This window comes from Hyla sarda, chromosome 10 (genome assembly GCF_029499605.1).
Source record: "Hyla sarda isolate aHylSar1 chromosome 10, aHylSar1.hap1, whole genome shotgun sequence".
NCBI classification, from domain to species: domain Eukaryota; kingdom Metazoa; phylum Chordata; class Amphibia; order Anura; family Hylidae; genus Hyla; species Hyla sarda.
In genome coordinates, this window is record NC_079198.1 from 30,924,835 (window position 1) to 30,948,083 (window position 23,249).

General features: G+C 40.0%; 1 protein-coding gene across 2 annotated transcripts in view; it reads left to right on the forward strand.

The window, feature by feature from the left end:
• The window catches only part of LOC130293704 (myosin-binding protein C, fast-type-like), a 93,075-nt gene that overhangs the window by 62,785 nt on the left and 7,041 nt on the right, over positions 1-23,249 (forward strand). For both annotated transcript variants that reach the window (XM_056542721.1, XM_056542720.1), the window contains exons 20-25: positions 1,058-1,192; positions 2,333-2,500; positions 4,300-4,388; positions 12,476-12,671; positions 22,458-22,597; positions 22,722-22,881. In XM_056542721.1, the coding sequence (XP_056398696.1) occupies positions 1,058-1,192; positions 2,333-2,500; positions 4,300-4,388; positions 12,476-12,671; positions 22,458-22,597; positions 22,722-22,881 (888 nt within the window). The remainder of the gene's footprint in view (positions 1-1,057; positions 1,193-2,332; positions 2,501-4,299; positions 4,389-12,475; positions 12,672-22,457; positions 22,598-22,721; positions 22,882-23,249) is intronic.

Sequence of the window (23,249 nt, forward strand, 5' to 3'; positions counted from 1 at the left end):
TTGTTGGATTATACATTACATGACCAATGACCTGTTTTTATAGTATCAATAATACTTGGTTTTAATAGTTACATATAAATGAGTAAAGTATGATTTTTTCATTATCTATTAACTGCATTTCATATAGTATCAAGCTAGGAATCCTTGATAGGGTGCCCATACACATTAGGAAAAAGACTCCTGAACCTGCTGACTCAACTTTTGACTTATGTGTGTGGGGACCTCCTAACTCTCCACCGACAGTTTATTTCAGGGAGAGAAGGGTTGGGCATGTTGGATTTCATTTGTCAAGCGTATGGAGGGATGGGGAGGAATAGTTGTCAGCCAACAGCTATTGAAAGTGCAGGGCCACATTCAGGACCACTCTCCTTTACACAACACATATATATGTCCACTTTTAATTGCATCACATTCTTTGTCATAATTTCATATACAAGACATCATCAAAAAAGAGTAAAGCCCATAAGAAATTGACCCTAGTAAGTGAGACTGCCTTCTACTAGAACGCCGGAGCTTATTATTGTATCAGAGCCTAGGTCCACATGAGGATCTCTACCGGTATGTATCCTTAATGAATGACAGGATTCCCTTGAATGGGCACTCTCATTAAAACTAATGTTTGCTATTGCCCCTTTATGGTAAATAAAAAATCTTTCTAATTTACTTTGTTAAGTTTTCTATGTTTTATTTGTGTTTAAACAAAACTGCCACTAGGTGTCTCCTTACTTGTCCAGAGCATATTTTCCCCTAACTCTTGCACAGACTTTGGCCTCTTGCTGCCCTGGCAGAAGTCCAAAAGCAGGAGATGAGGGTGTGTGTGCAGCCTTATCCAATCATAGCTGATCTGAAACTGAACTGCTCTGTGCTGTGTGTAGCAGAGTGAGGGAGGAAGTTCTCCCATGTATGGCTTCAGATCATGACACAGGTCCTCTTTAAAAGTACATGGGACAATGACATTCTTGCATAAAGTCTGGGCAGCTATTAAAATATTGGACACTTAAAAGGCGTATAAATCTGTCTAGGTTTTAAAATTAACCAACAATATGCTATGTTTCAGCTCCTACTAGTGAACCTCTACACTTGACGGTTGAGGATGTCACAGACACAACCTGCACCCTTAAGTGGAGACCACCAGATCGTATTGGCGCTGGAGGCATTGATGGTTATCTTATTGAGTACTGCAAAGAGGGAAGTAAGTATGGGTAAAATTTTGAGTATATGTCATTGGTGTAGCTATAACTGTTTTAGAAAGCCCAAAAGATTTAAGCTTTGCTTTTGACACACATGTGTGAGATTTTTCAGAGGGAGAATTCTGCCAAATATTCTTAGGAATTTAAGGGGTCGTGCCACCAACAACACTTTTCACAGGATATGGGATAAGTGTGTGATCACTGGGGATCTGACTGCTGGGACAACCAGTGATGTTTAGAGAAAGAATTTTGATTCTACTGTTGGAATAGAATATACACACTGCTCCATTTACTATATGATCATATACTTTTCCCCATCCTATGGATATAGGGTGGGTGTTGGTGGTGAGCCAACCCTTTAAATATCCACAAATACCATTAAATGATGAAACCATCAAGAAAAAGTTTTCCAAAAATTTTTCTTATTGTAATGAATTATTGTAATTCTGGTACTATGTTTTTAAATTCTATAAGGACTCGTTAACATTACCGTCTGCCCCCCGTTAATAAATGCCCGTTATCAATCTGTTTGATAATTTTTAAATGGGTTGCAAATGGCTGTAAAAGAATCCGATTGATGTCAATGGGATTTTTTTTACAAACCATTAGCAACCATTTGTCTCCTGTTCTGTTTATTTTTTTTATTTTTAATGGGGAAAAGACGTTGCATGCAGTATTTTTTCTCCCGTCAAAAATAACGGAATAAAAATGGATATTATAATTTTAACATTAAAGTCTATAGATAACAGATTGAAAACAGATGTCTCAGTTTAAACCAGTTTTCTCCGTTTTTGTTCCGTTATTACTTCTGAGCATGCTCAGTAGTGGTGTCAGGAACCAGGAAGTAGCCAGACAAAATAAAAACAGAAAATAAATGGATTAAAAACTGATGCAACAGGATGCCACTTAATGGCATCATTCTGCATCAGTTTTCATCTGTTTGTTAGTATGGTCCATTTAGCAGCAATGACAGGAGAATAGCGGGATGGGAGACAATGGCCATGTGAACCTAGACTAAATTAAATAGAATTAAGTGTCCCACTTTAGTAATATTTGCCGTAAATTGAATATTTTACATTTTCCTATTATGGGCCCCTTTATTAATGCCTACCAAAACAATTTGCAATCTACATTCATTTTAGCTGATGAATGGATTGAGACCAACAAAGAGCTTGTGGAAAGATGTGGATTCACCGCGAAGGGTCTTCCGACTGGTGAAAAACTTTTCTTCCGTATACGTGCTGTCAATATAGCGGGAAAGAGTGAGCCAGCAGTTCTTGGTCAGCCAGTTACAATCCGGGAGATTGTGCGTAAGTTACCTTTATGCATTATAAACACATGTGAAGTGCTGTGAAATTACGATAATATGGAATGTAAGACTGGGTTCACACATTGTAAAATCAAAACAAAAAAAACATCCATAAAGTAGGTGTAAAAAAAAGTCTTTCTGTTGTTTTATTAAAGTCTATAGAAAAGCAATGTTCATTGTTTAAAATAAAGCAATGTAATTCAAACTTTTTGCTAATATCACTGATCAGCTCTGTGCCTATGCATAGTACTAAACAGTACTATTAATCAATTAATTGCTGTAAATATTGCTTACAATTGCTTAAAATAAAGAGAGTTAAAAAAAAGTAATTAACATGAATAAGCCCCTCCCCCAATAAAAAAGGAAATTACCCCTTTTACAATTTTACTAATTAAACATTTTTAAAATTAAAACTAAACATATCTGGTTATTGTAACTGCTTGCAGAAATGTTTAAACTATCAAAATATAACAGTAGTAGAAACAAAAAATGCAGTGTCCAGCTCCCAAAGGAAAAAAGTAGATTAAAACTTCAAACTTTAATGGTCCATATTAAAAATGGGGGAATAGCAAGACGTCACTATAAAAAGTTAAAAAACGCTGATGCGTTTTGGGCTGAGATATTAGCCGTTTATCATGGCGGGATGGGAGCTGGACACTGCATTTTTTGTTTCTACTGCTGACGTCTATGTGGGATATGGCCCATTGTTCTCTGTGCTTCCATCCGTATATGTGCCATTGACATTGACGTGCAGGTGGGGTGACACCCTGACCCAGGTGTGTCTGACCATCCCTGTCACTAGCTGTTTTTGTAAGCTCAATCTGCAGTGCAGAGCGAGCGCACACAGAAACAGCCTGTGACAGTGAAAGTCGGAGGCCTGTGGAGGATAACGCTCTCTCTTGGGGGACTTATTCAGCTCCTCTTCCTCCTCTGCTGATTGGTACGGCAGCTTTCCCCTGCACTGCTTGGGTCATGTGACATCATAACATCACATGACCCCAGCAAGCAGGAAGAGACTGGAGGATACAGAAGCTCAGCAGTGCAGAAAGGCTTCTGAGGCAGGTAAACTGGGGGCACTCTGTGTCCCTCAAACTCCCCCCCCCCCACACACACACACACCATCTCTGCCTCCCCACCTTTTCCAGCACCATCCCTGCCCCCCTTTTCCAGCGCCATCCCTTCCCCCCCCCCTTCCCAGCACGATCCCCACTTCTTGCCAGGGTGCCACCAGTTCTTGCAAAACTACAACTCCTAGCATGCTTTGAGTTGTAGTTTTGCAACAGCTGGAGTGCGGGGAAACACTTACAAAAAATGTTGCCCAACCAAGGTGCCTTCAGCTCTACAAAGCTACAGTTTATATGGGAGCCACAGTGACATCCTTAATTCTGTGGACACAGTGGCATCCTTAATTCTGTGGACACAGTGGCATTCTTAATTTTGTGGACACAGTGAACATGTTCATTCTTTCGGCGGAATCCGCTTGGAAGTGCACTGCCGTCTATGGAGACAGCACTTTCAGAACAGTCCTAGCGCCAGCCAAACATGCTATTTGCAGAATGTCCGCTTGTGTTTTCAAGGCGGACAGTCCACATATTTTCTGCCTTGTGAAGACCATTCTTTTGTTGTTCACTCACCTGTCTTATGTGCATGGCTACCTTATAGGTACATTTATTTTACTTTTAAGTAACACGATTAAGTGGTGATCTGGTGGAAATTACATAATTCTTTTTAGATTTTCTCTGTGATTTTCTCGGTGATAAAAATTTAGCATTTTGTGATATCCTTTTTTTTAAATTACAGAGTCACCAAAGATCCGATTACCAAGGCAACTAAGACAAACTTATATTAAGAAAGTTGGAGAACAGGTCAACCTTCTCATACCCTTCCAGGTATGATGATCAACTGATCAGTGTGAAGTTAATTATAATGTACCTGCAGAGGGGAAAAAAGTATTTAGTCAGCCACCAATTGTGCAAGTTCTCCCACTTAAAAAGATGAGAGAGGCCTGTAATTTTCATCATAGGTATACCTCAACTATGAGAGACAGAATGAGAAAAAAAAAATCACGTTGTCTGATTTTTACAGAATTTATTTGCAAATTATGGTGGAAAATAAGTATTTGGTCAATGACAAGTTTATCTCAATATTTTGTTATATACCCTTTGTTGGCAAAGACAGAGGTCAAACGGTTTCTGTAAGTCTTCACAAGGTTTTCACACACTGTTGCTGGTATTTTGACCCATTCCTCCATGCAGATCTCCTCTAGAGCAGTGATGTTTTGGGGCTGGGCAACACGGAATCACAGCCCTGTTGAAACTCTTGTTTTAAATGATATTTAAAAACAGTATTTTATTGGTATGCATTAAAAATGCTTTAACACCAAATTGTGATAATCACTCATGAACACCAAAAACAAATAATAATAATAATAATAATAATAATGCTGAGGTGCTGTACCAATGATTATTCTGTACCTATTTAACAAAAAATAAAGTCAATATTGACTAATATTTATCTCTGTAAATGTCCCTGCCCCCTCGGTTACGTGGGTAAGACCACACGCGAGTTGAGACGGAGAATTGGTGAACATCTGGGGGACATAAGACACCATCGGGAAACACCTGTGTCGAGGCATATCTGGGACATACACAATGATAATCCAGAAGTAGACAATAGAAGGGGAATTGTTGACAGAAAAGTACTCAGGAAAGAAACAGAATGGATCTACTGATTAAAAACGGTAAATCCTCACGGTCTGAATGAAAATCTTAATTTCTTGGCATTTATTGAGTAAGATTGGCCCGGATGGGAGGATTAGCAATCTGGGAGATATGAAAGTGTTCTATCGATATTTCCCAGGGTGGATCCCATGAAAGGATTCCACATTATATTAATAATCTACCAAGTAAAAATTATTTTTGGTTACACATAAGTTGGTGGAGTGTGGAACTGACAGATTGGGCTGAGGTGTAGGGACTACTATGACTATTCCTTTTAATTTCCATTAGTACCTCACCCTATAGGGTCATCACTTAGCAAGAGCAGGGAACGTCACCGTGGTTGAGGCCACCCTATTAAGGAGGTGGGTTCCTCAAAAGGCAGGGACAGAGGTGTGGGAACAGCAGTTTAGGGAGGGCACTCTGTCTCCTGCCTTTTCAAATTCTATTTTCACCCTCCCCCTTATCCCAGTATACTCTCCTCAATACTGTATACCGTACTTCAAATAAGAAGAAAATTATGAAGACATCCCTTTCTGTACTTAGGATAAACAATAGGGCAGTATCAGTTTCCCTGTTGATATAGATTAATCTATTATATTTAGTATAGATTTTTTTCATATATCTTTAATACAGTAAATTAGGACAAAACTGTTATTGAATTAACGAATATATGTTGCAAGTTGACCATGACATCACAATGAAATCACCATCATAATTTAGATGTGCCATCATCCCAATCCGTCCGTGCATACCTGATCTAACTATATGATTTACCTGTGGAATAGTTACATAATGAGGAATAGTATTGACAGCTAGTGATGTCGCAAACATAAAATTTTCGATTCGCGAACGGCGAACGCGAACTTCCGCAAATGTTCGCGAACCGGCGAATCGGGCGAACCGCCATTGACTTCAATGGGCAGGTGAATTTTAAAACCCACAGGGACTCTTTCTGGCCATAATAGTGATTTAAAAGTTGTTTCAAGGGGACTAATACCTGGACTGTGGCGTGCCAGAGGGGGATCCATGGCAAAACTCCCATGGAAAATTACATAGTTGATGCAGAGTCTGGTTTTAATCCATAAAGGGCATAAATCACCTATTATTCCTAAATTCTTTGGAATAACGTGCTTTAGCCCCCTTTAGGCAGCACATAGAGCCCCCCTTTAGGCATCACATAGTTAGATCCCCCTTTAGGCAGCACATAGAGCCCCCTTTAGGCAGCACATAGTTAGATCCCCCCTTTGGGAATCACATAGTTAGATCCCCCTTTAGGCAGCACTCAGATTCCCCCATGTTAGGCAGCACATAGTTAGAGCCCCCCTTTAGGCAGCACATAGTTAGAGCCTCCCTTTAGGCAGCACATAGATTCCCCATATTAGGCAGCACATAGTTAGAGCCTCCCTTTAGGCAGCACATAGTTAGATCCCCCTTTAGGCAGCACATAGATTCCCCCATGTTAGGCAGCACATAGTTAGAGCCCCCCTTTAGGCAGCACATAGGTAGAGCCTCCCTTTAGGCATCACATAGAGCCCCCTTTAGGCAGCACATAGTTAGATCCCCCTTTAGGAATCACATAGTTAGATCCCCTTTAGGCAGCACATCAATTCCCCCATGTTAGGCAGCACATAGTTAGAGCCCCCCTTTAGGCAGCACATAGTTAGAGCCTCCCTTTAGGCAGCACATAGATTCCCCATATTAGGCAGCACATAGTTAGAGCCTCCCTTTAGGCAGCACATAGAGCCCCCTTTAGGCAGCACATATTTAGATCCCCCCTTTAGGCAGCACATAGATTCCCCCATATTAGGCAGCACATAGTTGGAGCCCCCCTTTAGGCAGCACTGGTTTTATTTCACAGCCAAAAAAAGGTTGTTTTTTTTTTGAACAACTGTCACACCAAATGTGATTTGCACTAGTGTGACAATGAGCAAAAAAGGTTGCCAGCGGTGCCTCCAGCAGTTGCAAGACACACGGACTGAACTTATAGCCCTTTTAATACTGTAGTTAGTTGCTTGAAGGAACTTATGTTTTACACTGGAGTACCCCTTTTAACGCGGTCCCCTCCCAACCAGGGTGCCTCCAGCTGTTGCAAGAAACACAGACTGAACTTATAGCCCTTTTAATACTGTAGTTAAATGCTTGAAGGAACTTAAATTTTACACTGGAGTACCCCTTTTAACCAGTGGTTCCCTCCCAACCAGGGTGCCTCCAGCTGTTGCAAGACACACAAACTCATATTTGAGCCCTAAAAAGAGCTTTTTTGGGTGCTGTCCTTAAAGCAGATGTTAGACTAGTGCTTTAGGAGTAAAGTGGACCCCAAATACACCACCTAGCAGCAACCTAGCTATCGCTTTCCCTATACAGCGGGAGCAGCTTCTCTGTCCCTCCACTTTCTAAGCCTGCAGCATACCGAATGAAGGTAAAATGGCGTCCATGCAGGAGGTAGGAGGGTCTGGAAGGGAGGGACTGCTGCTGATTGGCTGTAATGTGTCTGCTGACTCTGACTCACAGGGTCAAAGTTTACCGCAATGTTAAAGTATAGGGGGCGAATCGAACTTCACATATGTTCGCCCGGCGATGCAAACACGAACATGCTAAGTTCGCCAGCGAACAATTCCCGACATCTCTATTGACAGCTGTCTAATGATAGACTAACATAGCTAGCCATAGCAACGTGATGCCTTGTACATTGTTGCCGAGATAGATCATGTGATTATTAGTGACCGCCCCTGTCATCAACCCGAGCTACTATTAAAGCTCGGAATGGTGCCATAGCGACAAGACGCTTTCTGTTTGTTGATATCGGGAGTAGTCATGGGACTACATACGCCATCAGACTGAGCCATTAGCTGAGCCCGTAACGGCGCTATTGACGGTCAAACTAGATCATGATACCTCTGCAGCAAACACAATATGTCGTTATAACACCTTCTGAATACTGTCTACTTATCTGTATATGAATCGCGGTGTAGCGCGCACGGTTGCCGGAAGTGATTGTCACATCCCCGGAAGCACCCGGCAGTGTCTGCCGTGAACCTGTTAACATAAAAGGGAGACAATGTGGGACATACGGTTCAGCTGTGTGGACTAGCAGACGACCGGGACGCTGATTGGGCGTCACTGTATGTCTCTCTGACAGTCAACAGGAGTGAGGTGTGTACAGATGCCATTAATGTCTATCTTTTATTACTTAATACATCATACTATATACAAGTGCTTATACTGTTCCTCTGTTACACAGGTAGATCTATGCTGGCCTTGTGCCAGTTGTAACTCCTGACTCTAGTCCTTATCTACGGGGCATCTATGCTATATGTTCCTTGATAAATCCCGTCATCTAGGGAAGAAACACGTCAGAACTATTGGACCATAAAACTGTAAAGCAGATTTTATGGCTTATTTTTTCATATCAATTTCTGCGAATGTGAATGTGGATGAACTGTACCCTATTTATGGTGAGTTTGGCCTAATTTCGCCAAACCTAAGATAGTGATATCTGCATAACAGGGCATTGAGTTATATCAAAATACATCACGGTAGTTGGTATTGGCAAATTGAGGAAGTAAGGTGTCACGATTTTTTCTGTCTGTGCAGCCTGGAGGACAGTGGTGCATCAGCCACTCACCTTTTTCATGAATTTTTAAAATATTAGTCAATATTGCCTTTATTTTTTGTTAAATCGTTACAGAATAATCATTGGTCCAGCACCTCAGCATTATTATTATTATTTGTTTTTGGTGTTCACGAGTGATCATCACAATTTGGTGTTAATTTTTTTTAATGCATACCAATAAAATGCAGTTTTTAAATATAATTTAAAACAAGGGTTTCAACAGGGCTGTGATTAAGTATTATGTGATCCTTTGAACTATCATTCTGAAGTGCTATATACTCTGGGCAACACGGACTTCAACTCCCCCCAAAGTTTTCTATGGCGCTGAGATCTGGAGACTTCCTGCCTCTGGATATTTTGCGTATTGCACGCGATGCCCCACTTCCAGTCACGCTGTGTGTCACTTTCTATGTCACGTGGCGCCTAACTTCCAGCTGCGTCACACGCCGCCTTACTGGGCTGGGAACCTGGCTTCTGGCTGTGCCATATGCGGTCTCACAAGGTTGTGAGCAATGAAATAGGTATGTAGTTAGGTACGCCCAGCACATAATGTACACAGGTGTTTTGCCATATATACCGCCCTATCACTTAGCACAATTCACTCCTGAGGAGGCTGCCGCCAAGGGCAGCGGAATGCGTGGAGCTGCTGTGAACTACCTAGTTGGTGAGGGTGTCCCTGTTATCATCTAACATGCTACTTTCTAGTATGGCAGTTGGGTATTAATGGTTGTTAGTTTCATGGGCTATTGGTCCTTACCCCATTACAGATCACTTGATGTATGCAGCTGTACAGTGCTTTATTTGAATTGTATGGTTATGCCCTGCAGTGTTATATATATACGTGACACATGTTCTTTGCTTATACCATATTTCAGGGACCCTCCCACTGAGTTATTTGTGCCCACTAGGGGGCTGGTGTAGAGTAGGATTACAATCCTCCACCATGATTAGTACATGTTTTTTTAAGTGGTTTTAAATGTTCGTGCTATAAATGGTGTTTATAATAAAGATTGCATTTTCTGTTTGATCTTTTGTGGTGTGCGTCATTATATAGTGGCTAGCTTTTTCTCTTTTTTATTCATTGAGATCTGGAGACTGGCTAGGCCACTCCAGGACGTTGAAATGCTTCTTACGAAGCCACTCCTTCGTTGCCCGGGTGGTGTGTTTGGGATTATTGTCATGCTGAACGATCCAGCCGTGTTTCATCTTCAATGCCCTAGCTGATGGAAGTAGGTTTTCACTCAAAATCTCACGATACATGGCCCCAATTATTCTTTCCTTTACACAGATCAGTCTTCCTGGTCCCTTTGCTGAAAACAACCCCAAAGAATGATGTTTCCAGCCCATGCTTTACAGTAGGTATGGTGTTCTTTGGATGTAACTCAGCATTCTTTCTCCTCCAAACATGACGAGTTGAGTTTTTACCAAAAAATTCTACTTTGGTTTCATCTGACCATATGACATTCTCCCAATCCTCTTCTGGATCATTCAAATGCTCTCTAGCAAACTTCAGATTGGCCCGGACATGTACTGGCTTAAGCAGGGGGACACATCTGGCACTGCATGATTTGAGTCCCTGGCGGGGTAGTGTGTTACTGATGGTAGCCTTCGTTACTTTGGTCCAAGCTCTCTGCAGGCCATTCACTAGGCCCCCCCCCGTGTGGTTCTGGGATTTTTGCTCACCGTTCTTGTGATCATTATGACACCATGGGGGTAAGATCTTGTGTGGAGCCCCAGATCGAGGGAGATTATCAGTGGTCTTGCATGTTTTCTATTTTCTAATAATTGCTCCCACAGTTGATTTCTTCACACCAAGCTGCTTGCCTATTGCAGATTCAGTCTTCCCAGTCTGGTGCAGGTCTACAATTTTTTTTCTGGTGTCCTTCGACAGCTCTTTGGTCTTGGCCATAGTGGAGTTTGGAGTGTGACTGTTTGAGGTTTTGGACAGGTGTCTTTTATACTGATAAGTTCAAACATGTGCCATTAATACAGGTAACGATTGGAGGACAGAGGAGACTCTTAAAGAAGAAGTTACAGTTCTGTGAGAGCTAATCTTGCTTGTTTGCAGGTGATCAAATACTTATTTTACAGAGAAATTTACCAATTAATTCATTAGAAATCCTACAATGTGATTTCCTGTAGCCTTTCCCCCCATTCTGTCTTTCATAGTTGAGGTATACCTATGATGAAAATTACAGGCTCTCTCATCTTTTTAAGTGGGAGAACTTGCACAATAGGTGGCTGACTAAATACTTTCCCCCCCCCCCCACTGTAAATAACCCACATAGTTATTAAGTTCAGGTGTGTCTGATATAACCATTGCAAATAGATGCATATGATCAAAAAGACACACGTGGCAGACATGGACTTTACATTGACAACCACTGGCAGCGCCAAGACAAGGTACTTTGGTACTCTAGACAGATAAAACAGGCCACCCCCCAAACATGGGAATGCTATAGTCTATAAAAATATATGTTACTCCCTGCCCAGCTAGCTACAAGGCAATTTTGTATGTGTGATAATACTGTATACCTCTAAATACTAGGAACAAATATTACCATACTGTCACTAACCAAATCCAGCATACCAAGACCAACCTTGCCAATAATACCAGTCTATCAGGGCCAGATAATAAAGCAAGACCATGATCACATATTACTACCACACGGTGACTGAATAATAAAGCCATACTGTTATTATACGCACCCATACAGTGACCATATAGTGGTAGATACCAGCTGTACACAGATACTGTAGATGGGTAAGGTATTATAGGACAGTTACTCTGAAGTGATGATTTCTGAGAGTTGTTATTTTTCTTTTGTTCTTTATCTAGCCCAGACAAACATGACAACTTCTCCTGGCTATTAATCGTATTTGTAGAATCTCTCAGACAGGAATTGTAGGCTCTGCACTTTTCCCACAACATTTTCACATGTTCCCCACTCCTAGTGCCCCAAATAATAGACAGCTGTCCTCCTCAGCAAAAACAAACAAACTATAAAATAAATAAATGCTACATACTCACCTCATCTCCACTCCCTAGCCAGTATGGTGACAGGTCTTCTCTACCTCCCCCACTCTGCTATTATGAAGAGACATGCAATATGAGTGACTTGACTGTGCTTCTATATGAGCTGGGGGCATGGCACACAGAGGGGGACACATGCCCGCAGCAGCCTGTGGCCTACAGAGCAGAGCAATGTGACAAGAAGCCGGCATCTCTTTGCTCTATTGGCTTAATGAAATGGGTTTTCAAGCCTTTGATCATCATGCAAGATGGCAAGCATTACATTAAGTAATGTTAAGCATGTTGCTAAAATAACCACAATGGACAATACATATACATGCACAGCACAAAATATATATCTGAGTCGACTGCTAAATACGTAATATGCAAGCTCAATAACATGCTCCTGGCTCACACAGCAGGCTGACTGACAAGTCTCCTCATGGAGACCCACAGACAATAGCTGCACGGACAAGACAGCCAAAAATATACATTTTCTCACCCAAAAATATACACTCTTTAAACATACAATGTTATCTACATTATATAAAAGGTTTTTGCAAATGACAGATTACATCCTAGGTAAGAAATTCAAGGAACCACTGACATATAATACTTTTATTATAACAGGGAAAACCCAGACCAGTAGTCACCTGGTCAAAAGATGGCCAACCATTGGATCCAAAGCAAGTCAGTGTCAGAACTTCAGATGCAGACACAATTCTCTTTATAAGATCATCAGAACGATCTCATTCAGGAAAATATGACCTCTCTGTCCAAATTGAAAACATGGTTGATACTGCAACAGTGAGCATTCGTATTGTGGGTGAGTACATGTACCTTATACCTATTATATACCTGGAGGTCTGTTTACATCAGTATATTAACCCTGTCTTTACACAGCCAATAGTCCTTTTTACACATTATTTAGTAGCAATATCTTGTATTTCAGCTTCTTATGTCATGGTTACCTCTTAATATTTTTTAAAAGACTTTATGGAGGATTTTCTGAGCTGTGATAATACTATTGGCAACATGAGAATGCATACTTTTACATCATTATCATTTGTCAGGTTTCTAAGAATCATAAAGTGTTGAAGGATTCTTTGTTTTACCCATGTGCCATGGGATATTAAATGGGGTTGTTCAGTGATTAAATAAAAAAATTACTTAATGGGGTTATCCAGGAATAGGAACACAGAGCTGTTTCTTTCAAAAACCACTCCCTGTCTGTCTCCAGGTTGGGTGTGGTATTACTTGACTCCATTCACTTTAATGAAACTGAGCTGCAGAATGACACCCTGAACTAAAACTGATGTAGGGCTAGATGGCGGCCACCACTGCCAAAACACCAAGCCCACAGGAAGAACGACTCAGTGGACAGGCAGCCCCAATCATGCCTAAACAAGCCCACCAACTCTGTGCCACATAAACCACAGGTAAAGCATCACAGCAACAATGGTCACTGCACTGCACCACACTGTGATGGAACTGTTTCTGTGGGGTGTGCTGGCCCAGAGCCAGGGACTGGTTCAGGCAGCATTGGAGCTGCTCTGCCACTGGGCCATTCCTCCTGTGGGCACTGGTGTTGTGGAGGTCGCCCATTTTATTTTAGGGGCATTTTATTTCACAGACTCGCTACACACAGACCTGTTAGTTTTAACCCCTTAACGACGCAGGACGTATATTTACGTCCTGCGCCGGCTCCCGCGATATGAAGCGGGATCGCGCCGCGATCCTGCATCATATCGCGTCGGTCCCGGCGCTCATCAACGGCCGGGACCCGCGGCTAATACCACACATCGCTGATCGCGGCGATGTGCGGTATTAACCCTTTAGAAGCGGCGGTCAAAGCTGACCGCCGCTTCTAAAGTGAAAGTGACCCTGCTGCTCAGTCGGGCTGTTCGGGACCGCCGCGGTGAAATCGTGGCGTCCCGAACAGCTGACCGGACACCGGGAGGGCCCTTACCTGCCTCCTCGGTGTCCGATCGACGAATGACTGCTCCGTGCCTGAGATCCAGGCAGGAGCAGTCAAGCGCCGATAACACTGATCACAGGCGTGTTAATACACGCCTGTGATCTGTGTAGAAGATCAGTGTTTGCAGTGTTATAGGTCCCTATGGGACCTATAACACTGCAAAAAAAATGTAAAAAAAAAGTGTTAATAAAGGTCATTTAACCCCTTCCCTAATAAAAGTTTGAATCACCCCCCTTTTCCCATAAAAAAAATTAAACAGTGTAAAAAAATAAATAAATAAACATATGAGGTATCGCCGCGTGCGTAAATGTCCGAACTATAAAAATATATCATTAATTAAACCGTACGCTCAATGGCGTACGCGCAAAAAAAATCCAAAGTCCAAAAAAGAGTATTTTGGTCACTTTTTATACCATAAAAAAATGAATAAAAAGTGATCAAAATGTCCGATCAAAACAAAAATCATACCGATAAAAACTTCAGATCACGGCACAAAAAATGAGTCCTCATACCGCCCTGTACGTGGAAAAATTAAAAAGTTATAGGGGTCAGAAGATGACATTTTTAAACGTATAAATTTTCCTGCATGTAGTTATGATTTTTTCCAGAAGTGCGACAAAATCAAACCAATATAAGTAGGGTATCATTTTAACCGTATGGACCTACAGAATAATGATAAGGTGTAATTTTTACCGAAATATGCACTGCGTAGAAACGGAAGCCCCCAAAAGTTACAAAATGGTGTGTTTTTTTTTTTATTTTGTCACACAATGATTTTTTTTTCCGTTTCACCTTGCATTTTTGGGTAAAATGACTAATGTCACTGCAAAGTAGAATAGGTGACGCAAAAAATAAGCCATAATATGGATTTTTAGGTGGAAAATTGAAAGGGTTATGATTTTTAAAAGGTAAGGAGGAAAAAACGAAAGTGCAAAAACGGAAAAACCCGGAGTCCTTAAGGGGTTAAGGAGCACAGGATCTTTGTGCAAGAAGTAGATGTGCAACCATGTCTTTTTATCTGTAATCTATTGATTGCTGTAAATAGTCCCCTGTGGGGGGGGGGGGGGGGGGGTAAGTAAAAAAAAATGTGAAAAAGCCCCTCCCCCAATAAAAAATTTAATCGGCACTTTTTTCCATTTTACTCCCAAAAAGCATAAAAAAAAATTAATAAACATATTTAGTATCATCTGGTGGGTAAATGTCCGAACTTTCAAAATATAATGTAAATGATCCAGTACGGTGAGCGGAATAAAAGTCAAAAATTGCTGTGTTTTGGTTAGGTCACATAAAAAAAATAAATAAATAAATAAAATAGTCACATTTGCGTAGAAAAAACTGCAGTTCATGGCACAAAATGTTTGCCCTCATACAGCCCTGTATATGGGAAAATGAGAGATAGGGGATCAAAATAGGGCAATTTTAAACATACTTATTTTGTTAAAGCAGTACAATACTAGAAAAGTAGGTAATCATGGGTATCATTTTAATCATATTGGCCCACAGAATAAAGAAAACATATAATTGTAAAGTGTACAGCGTGAAAACGAAACCTTCCAAAATTTGCTAAACATTTTTGGGATTTTCCGTACATTTTATGGTAAAATGATGTAATTACAAAGTACATTTGGTCACGCAAAAAACAAGCCCCCACATGGGTCTGTGGATGGAAATATAAAAGAGTTATGATTTTTAGAAGGCGAGGAGGAAAAACAAAAATGCAAAAATAAAATTGGCTGTGTCCTTAAGGCCAAAATGGGCTGTGTCCTTAAGAGGATAAATAAGTGGCCCCTCATTGGGCTACTGCTCACCCACACTAACCCAGTGTATTGGGTTTAGTGTGTGGTGAACAGGATGACCGTTTTCCTTTAAATAAAATTAAGGTTCAGAATGTTGTAAACTAGTAAATAAATCATAGCCGCATGGCTGATCCCCAGCCACACTTGTTCCGATGGGTCTGTACTTTCTGGTCCCTATCATATGTAAATAAGATGTAGTACAATCTTGCATACACATATAATCTGCTTGTTGCCTTCTCTCTGTTGAATTCCTAAATTGTGCATTTTCTGTGTACACTTACTGAGTAGGTGGACAGTGTGCTCTGACCTATCAGGTGTCACCCACGCTGCTCCCTTTCTAGTCTTTATATTTATACACTAAATGGAATTTTTGGAGACTGAGGAGTGTTTTGCAGTTGGGGAAGGGGGGGCACAGGCTGTTGGAAGATTTACTGCAGTTTCATGGATTCACATGTGCTATCCATTTAAGCAAATAAAATTTATAATGACAGGTGGACTTTTTGATTTATATTGAGGCCTTAGATACACAATTACATCAGTCTACTCAGCTATTTCTCAGATCAAAAAATGTATGATAGATCGAATGTGATTAGCAGATGGAATTATCATAACTGAAACACAACTACTATACAAAGATACATTTTTAAATATATTAAGATAATATATTTTTTTTACATAAAACTGAGCAAAAATAAAATATTGAAGAGCATTGTGACTTTTTATATTCCAACAATAATAATGTATTTCTCATTCTGATGACAATACTGTACTCATGTTATGTGGAAAAGTACCTTGGTTGAAGAGCAAGTTACAACGATCAACCATAACATCAAAACCAACCTAAAAAAGACAGGAAAAGTGTTAAAAGGATACATTAAAGAGGTGGAATATATTAGGCAGGAAGTGAACTGTCAGATTTTGGGATACTCCTGGAATGCAGTGGTTAAGTATCTACCAGAAGTGTTCCAGGGAAGGAACACCTGGCCAACAATCATAGATATACTGGGGAAACAAAAGCTAGTCTGTCTGGTATGATCCCACAAATGAGCTACTGTAGCACAGATTCCTAACTAAGAAATTGAGTTGGGTGACAAATCTGCTATGTGAACCATGGCGATTTTATTTAAGAAATAACACACTTTTTTACACAATTTGGGAATACCAGTTAAGCATGCATTTTGACACTGAGGCTGCAAGCCGTAGTGACAATATTCTACAGACCAAATGGAAGAAAAGGCTGGATGTGGATTATGTTAGCAATCCTACAAATAAAGTTGTGCAATTGATATTGAATAAATCACAGATACAGTTAAAAGGTACTACCATGAAACAATGCAAACATCAAAGTAAACAGTTTTTTTTAATTCATTTATTTAAAATCTCCACACATTTAAGGTAAATATTTGTCCATATATCCTATCAAGTCAGGAATATAAGTCACGATGAAAGGTGGGTTAAGTGAACCAGTCTTTTTAATTTTGGTTTACCTAGTTTATGCATATTGCCCATATTAAGCATGCTTGGGGAAAAACCTGACCATTTTACCTGTTTTTGCACCAGCCTCTGACAGTCGGGTTTTCATAATTCACTCTTCTCCGCTTTTTTGGCCCCAAAAAACTGAGTGTTTCCCAGAAAAATGTCGGGTTACACCCATTTATTGAAAAGCCACGCCCCTTTGTGTTTGTTTTTGAGATTGTAGTTTTTTTTTGTCCAAACATTTCGCATACACTGTCGCACAGGCGTACGCCTAAGAGACCTGAGCAGCAGGATTCACAGCGAAAGGCCTGAGCTTCTGGTATCAATTAAACTTTTAAAATGTTAATTTATTTAAAATCTTCAGCTTTATTTAAAAAACATATCTTTAATCTTTTCAATTGTGAGGTCCTATGGACTTGTCAGGCTGCTGCCACCTCCAGGCTGTGTCATTTTGCCTTCATATGGTCTCCTCATGGCACATTAAATTAAACTTTTAAAATGTTAATCTATTTAAAATCTTCAATAACATTTTTTTAAAATATCTTTAATCTTTTAAATTGTGAGGCCCTATGGTCTCATCGGGCTGCTGCCACCTCTAGGCTCTCTCATTGTGCTGCCATGCGATCTCCTTGTTATATTGGGTTTTGTGGTCATATAGTATTAGTTCAAAGTTAACGTTTTGGGCACCAGGGACATTAAACTTGTGAATCTAATCAAAATCTTCAATTAAAATTTTAGAAAGTCTTATCAATCTTTTCAATTTTGGGGCCCTATGGTCGTCGTCATATCTTACCTTTAGAATTAGCACAAGAATCCAATTAAACAGGTTGGAGCGATAACAATGAACCATAACTGATTAAATGAAACATAATTTGCAGTTTCACAGTAGGGGGGGGGGGTGCTGAGAGGCAGGGACTGGAACAGGTGGTAGCTCGCCTCATGGCAGACTGCAAGCTCGATGCTCACCAGAATGGGTCCTCAAAAATGGATTTAAAAAATTTTGAAATTCAATTAAAATTAAATTGCGAAATTTGTTAATCAAGGGCAGACAAGAAGTCAATGCATATTCCGGTCAGTCAACACCATCAGTTGTAGCATTTCAAAAATATAATATAGAACAAAAACAACTTAGAAATTGTTTACAGCGGGAGGCTATGGCAATGTGAGCCCCCACTGCAACTGTTGAACCATAAGCCTTATAAATTCCAATAGCAATGCCTGTAATCTGCACGTCATACCGAATAACAATATTATTTCACTAACACAGCAAACTCCCTATGCATGTTACGACAAGGCAAATTCGTATCTAACTGAATTTTTTCAGAAAATTTGGTGAATCGGCCGAATCGAATTTTTCTAAAATTCGCACATCTCTAATGTTGACCCCCTGTCAACCACCAAAGCTTCTACAATGGGAATGTAAACATCAGAACTTGACTATGGAGCAACAGAAGAAAATGTCCTGGTCTGATGAGTAACACAAAGTGGATGGTGAGGAGCATGTGAGTTGCTTACTTGAGGAAGAGATGGCACAAGAATGCACTGTAGAAAGGAGAAAAGCTGACAGAGGCATTGTGAAATTTAGGAAATCTTGGGTCTTGCCATCATGTGGAGGTTACATGCCTTTTCACACTCCAAAAATTGTGGAATGGTTTAAGAAACATCACAAAGTGGTAACTTGGCCTTCAAATTCTTCAGATCTCAATATGTTCAAGCATTTTTGGAAAGAGCTGGAAAAACAAGTCTGACACATGAAGGCTCCAGCTCACAACTCACTAGACTTATTCATCTGCCCCTAACATCTTGGTGGTGGATATCACAGGACACTTTCTGAAGTCATGTGGAGTCTATTCCTTAATGGGTTTAGAGCGGTTTTGGCAGAATGAAGGGGACCTGCACAGTATGGTTTTAATGTTATGGCTGACTGGTATATACTTAGTGGCTTCTAGTTATTGCTGACTGGGTTATGTCTATGTCGAGGGCACTAATATCTCTTTTGGCACACGCTATGGTCAAGGGCCCCTTAACCTTTTTCGGAGAGGAATCTAGATTATCTCTGGTAGGCATCTGTGCTATACTGTACTCCCCCCTGTTTACAGTCAGATTGTTTTTCCTCTTCATCATTATACTTCAATATTTCTATTTATAATTTTGTATTTTATGGAAACAAATAATATATTTCAGTCTAAATGTATGCAGACGGTCTGACTAGCATGTTCATGTCTGTCTTCATATTGCTGACTGATGCAAGAATAACATTTAAAGTTCATGGGGGAGGAAGATCTGTAAAGATCGGGTTGCCTTATCTGAACTATATTTAACTAATCCCAGTGGATAATATCCAGTTATGGATGCTTAACCTTAGCTTCAGCGAGCTGCAGAATGAGGAAGGTTTATTTTAATGCATCCTTATTCAGATTTTCAAATTCACATTTATGAGTATGGAAATGACTTTATCTGCCTGAAAAAGAATACAAATCTAGAATACTGTCTAAAATGAATACAGTGATATTTTATACTCTAGATGGAAGATTAGTGAGACAGTAGATTTTATTATTTTCATCATTTTAACCAAAGACAAAACAGATTATAACATATGTATTTTATAGGGGGGTATCTAGAAGAGGGATATATATGAAGGCAGAAGCTCACTTTGTTGTACTCAGCATATCCCTATATTACATAGTCAGCCATTTATCTAAGTTATCAAAATGTAATACCACATTTCCCCTTTAGTGGACACTGTAGGAAAAGTGAAGGCCAGAAACAACTTGCCCCCGCGATATCAGACCAGCAGGGCCGGCTTCATTTGCCTTGATGACACAATTTAAAAAATATCCAGTTCTAGGATCCAGTACTGTTTGTCCTACTTTGTTTTATCCAGTGGATGTATAGCACGTGCATTTTACTGCAGTAGGACATTCCCCCCCCCCCCCCCCCCCCCCCCCCGATTTGGTAATTGCTGCATGTTTTGTACAGGTAAAACACATTTGTTTTATATCATGCACCTGCAAAACACCTGGATTCACATAGATGCAATTTTGATGTGTTTTTTTACTGCACCAAATCCACACGGTGTAAATACACCCTAAGCTTACAAATCTAGATGAGTGAATGAAATCTGTTCAGAGTTTTCCCAAAATTGTACAGTTTGGCAAATCTGAAACTTTTAAGATTTGTTCTGGATAAATCTCTCAAAATGGCGGTCAATGCTGTCAGCTCTACACAGAAACAACACATCTCCCTTGTTGTCCATAATTTTCCTTGCTGTACTGCTGCTGCAACTACTACTAACCCTACACAGCTCTGCATCTCTTGTCATGTTTCATACGGTACTGCTGCTGCCATTACTACGGCATCACATCTACCTACATCGTTTGTCGTGTTTTATACTGTATTACAACTGCTGATAATCATACCTTGGGGAATCGGGGAACCTTCAATTAAGTTAAATCAGACAGCTGATTTAAACAAATTTCAGCCCTGAAACAAATTTCTGCAAATTAGCTTTTTTTAAACCTACAAATACTAATATAAAAGACTGAGCAGGCAATAGCAATGTGCTGTTTATTGCCAAATCAGAATGTGCCGATTGTAAATTGGGAAGAGTTAGTCTCTATCATTCCAAACAGATACATTTTCTGAAATTATCTTAAAGGGGTATTCCCGTGGAATTTTTTTTTTTATTTTTTTTTTTATCTTAATCCTTCCAGTACTTTTTAGGGGCTATATACTACAGAAGAAATGCTTTTCTTTTTAGATTTCTCTGATGTCATGACCACAGTGCTCTCTGATGACACCTCTGTCCATTTTTTGAACTGTCCAGAGCAGGAGAAAATCCCCATAGCAAACATATGCTGCTCTGGACAGTTCCTAAAATGGACAACAGAGGTCAGCAGAGAGCACTGTGGTCATGACATCAGAGAAATCCAAAAAGAAAAGAATTTCCTCTGTAGCATACAGCCCATAAAATGTTTTGGACAGATTAAGATTTTTTTAATAGAAGTCAATTACAAATCTGTTTAACTTTCTGGCACCAGTTGATTTAAAAAAAAAATCAAATAAAGTTTTCCATGGGAGTACCCCTTTAAGTGGTCACACTGGCAGAAAGCATGAAATCTGTAGAAAAATGTCTTTAAATATCTTCTGGTCTGAGAAACTCACATGAAACCAGCCACACACAGATCTGACCCACTGCTAGACACAAGACTTGGATAATAAGATAGATAGTTAGCTCAGTAACACAAATATGTATCTTGGACATTATTTATTATGACAGTTCAGTATAAAACTTATAGTTCTAAATGTACCCAATCTCCTCCCCTACATCTTCTCCGCTCCTTTGGTTGAACTTGATGGACATGTGTCTTTTTTCATCCATGCTAATGTAACCGTGTGAATATGGAAAGGAGATTTAATTCATTTCCATTTTCCAACAGAATTCAGAATGTTGTGTAAAACGATGTCCTCTATTTAATCTCTTTCATGGTAGCCTCCAGTCTAAAATGCTTAGTGAAGGGACATTTAGAGGAGTTGTCCAGAATTAGAAAAAAACACTTGATTTTTATTTTAATTATGCTACTCTTATCTATCAGACGTGTCTGGTGTTGTAGCTTTTTATTTCAATGGGAAAAAGCTATAGTACACCAACAGACTGCCCGCTCATGGACATAAGGGATACTGTCAATATCTATCTAATAACTTATTTATTTCTCTGTTCATTTTGGATTTGGAAATCCAGTGGACTGTTCTACTTAGTGATTGACAGCCTTTTCTGTCTGAGTGGGCATATAAATATAGCTACAATCACCAAGTAGGACCACCCACTGGACCACCCAGGCCAAATAGAGATCAAAGTTATTATATTGAATCTTTTTTCCTCAAAACTATATCTATCTGCTCAGCACCTCCTGCCCTATATCAAGATGTTTGTATATTGAACACTATATTTAACATGACAGGTTCCCCATTGGTTAACTGGGGTCATATTTTGGACCTATTGGTTTTCAATTTTGTTGGACTTTCCTGGTTTGTGTCCACAGGGCTGAACCCTTGGCACAGCCTATTAAAAATTATTTTGTATCCTCCCTAATAGACTAAATTCTGCCAGTAGCACAGTTATAGGTGTCACGGAAGGAAGAATTGCCCCAGGACAATAAACTGGCTGACAGTGCATGCAGAAGTACAATGCAGTCATTCCACTATGAAGCATGGTGCGGTCCATATGGGAAATAGGAAATATTTTGCTCAGGACCTCATCCACTGTGAAGCTATGTACTACCACTTTAATATAACAGTACATGAACAGGTATTGGGACATATTACTTATACTTTTTCCACTCTATTACACTGTTTCACACAGATAAACCAGGTCCTCCACAAACTGTGATGGTAAAGGAGGTTTGGGGATTTAATGCTCTGCTGGAATGGAAGCCACCCAAGGACAGTGGAAACTCAGAGATTACAGGTTATACTGTTCAAAAAGCTGACAAGAAGACAATGGTAAGATGGTGTTCTTATTCTAATATTGTAAAGTTTGAACATTAATATGAAGTCCTTTCCTGTCATATGTTGTATTAAGTAATAATAGGAATGCTATTATAATTTAACATTTTTCCCTTTTCAGGAATGGTTCACTGTATATGAGCACAATCGCCAGCCTCGTTGCACAGTGTCTGATCTGATCATGGGAAATGAATATTACTTTAGAGTGTACAGTGAGAACATTGTTGGTATGAGCGAGGCTGCAGGTGTTTCCAAGAACACGGCTGTCATTGATAAGACTGGTGGGTATAATATGAGACACATTAATCATAGCGCCTATGAGCTGGGACCCACTGTTGTCTTGTTCAACTGCTAGTGATATCATATCAGTGAAACTGGCATCCATGTGTTTTAGTCAAACTCGTTCACAAAAGGCCAAGCATTCAGTGTTCTTAGTTTGTTTTAGCATGCTCCATCTTTATGACTGGTCTACAGTAAAAACAATAGATAACTGGACTGTGGTTTATAGGGTAGCAAATTTTACACTGGCCAAGGAAGGAAGGAAGGGTTTTCTTATCTTTTTTAGAAGAAGGGTCACAAGATGTCCCACTACTGGTACCCTCAGGAACCAGTTCTAATCTGTGGGGGAATCTGTCAGCAAGTGTCCATC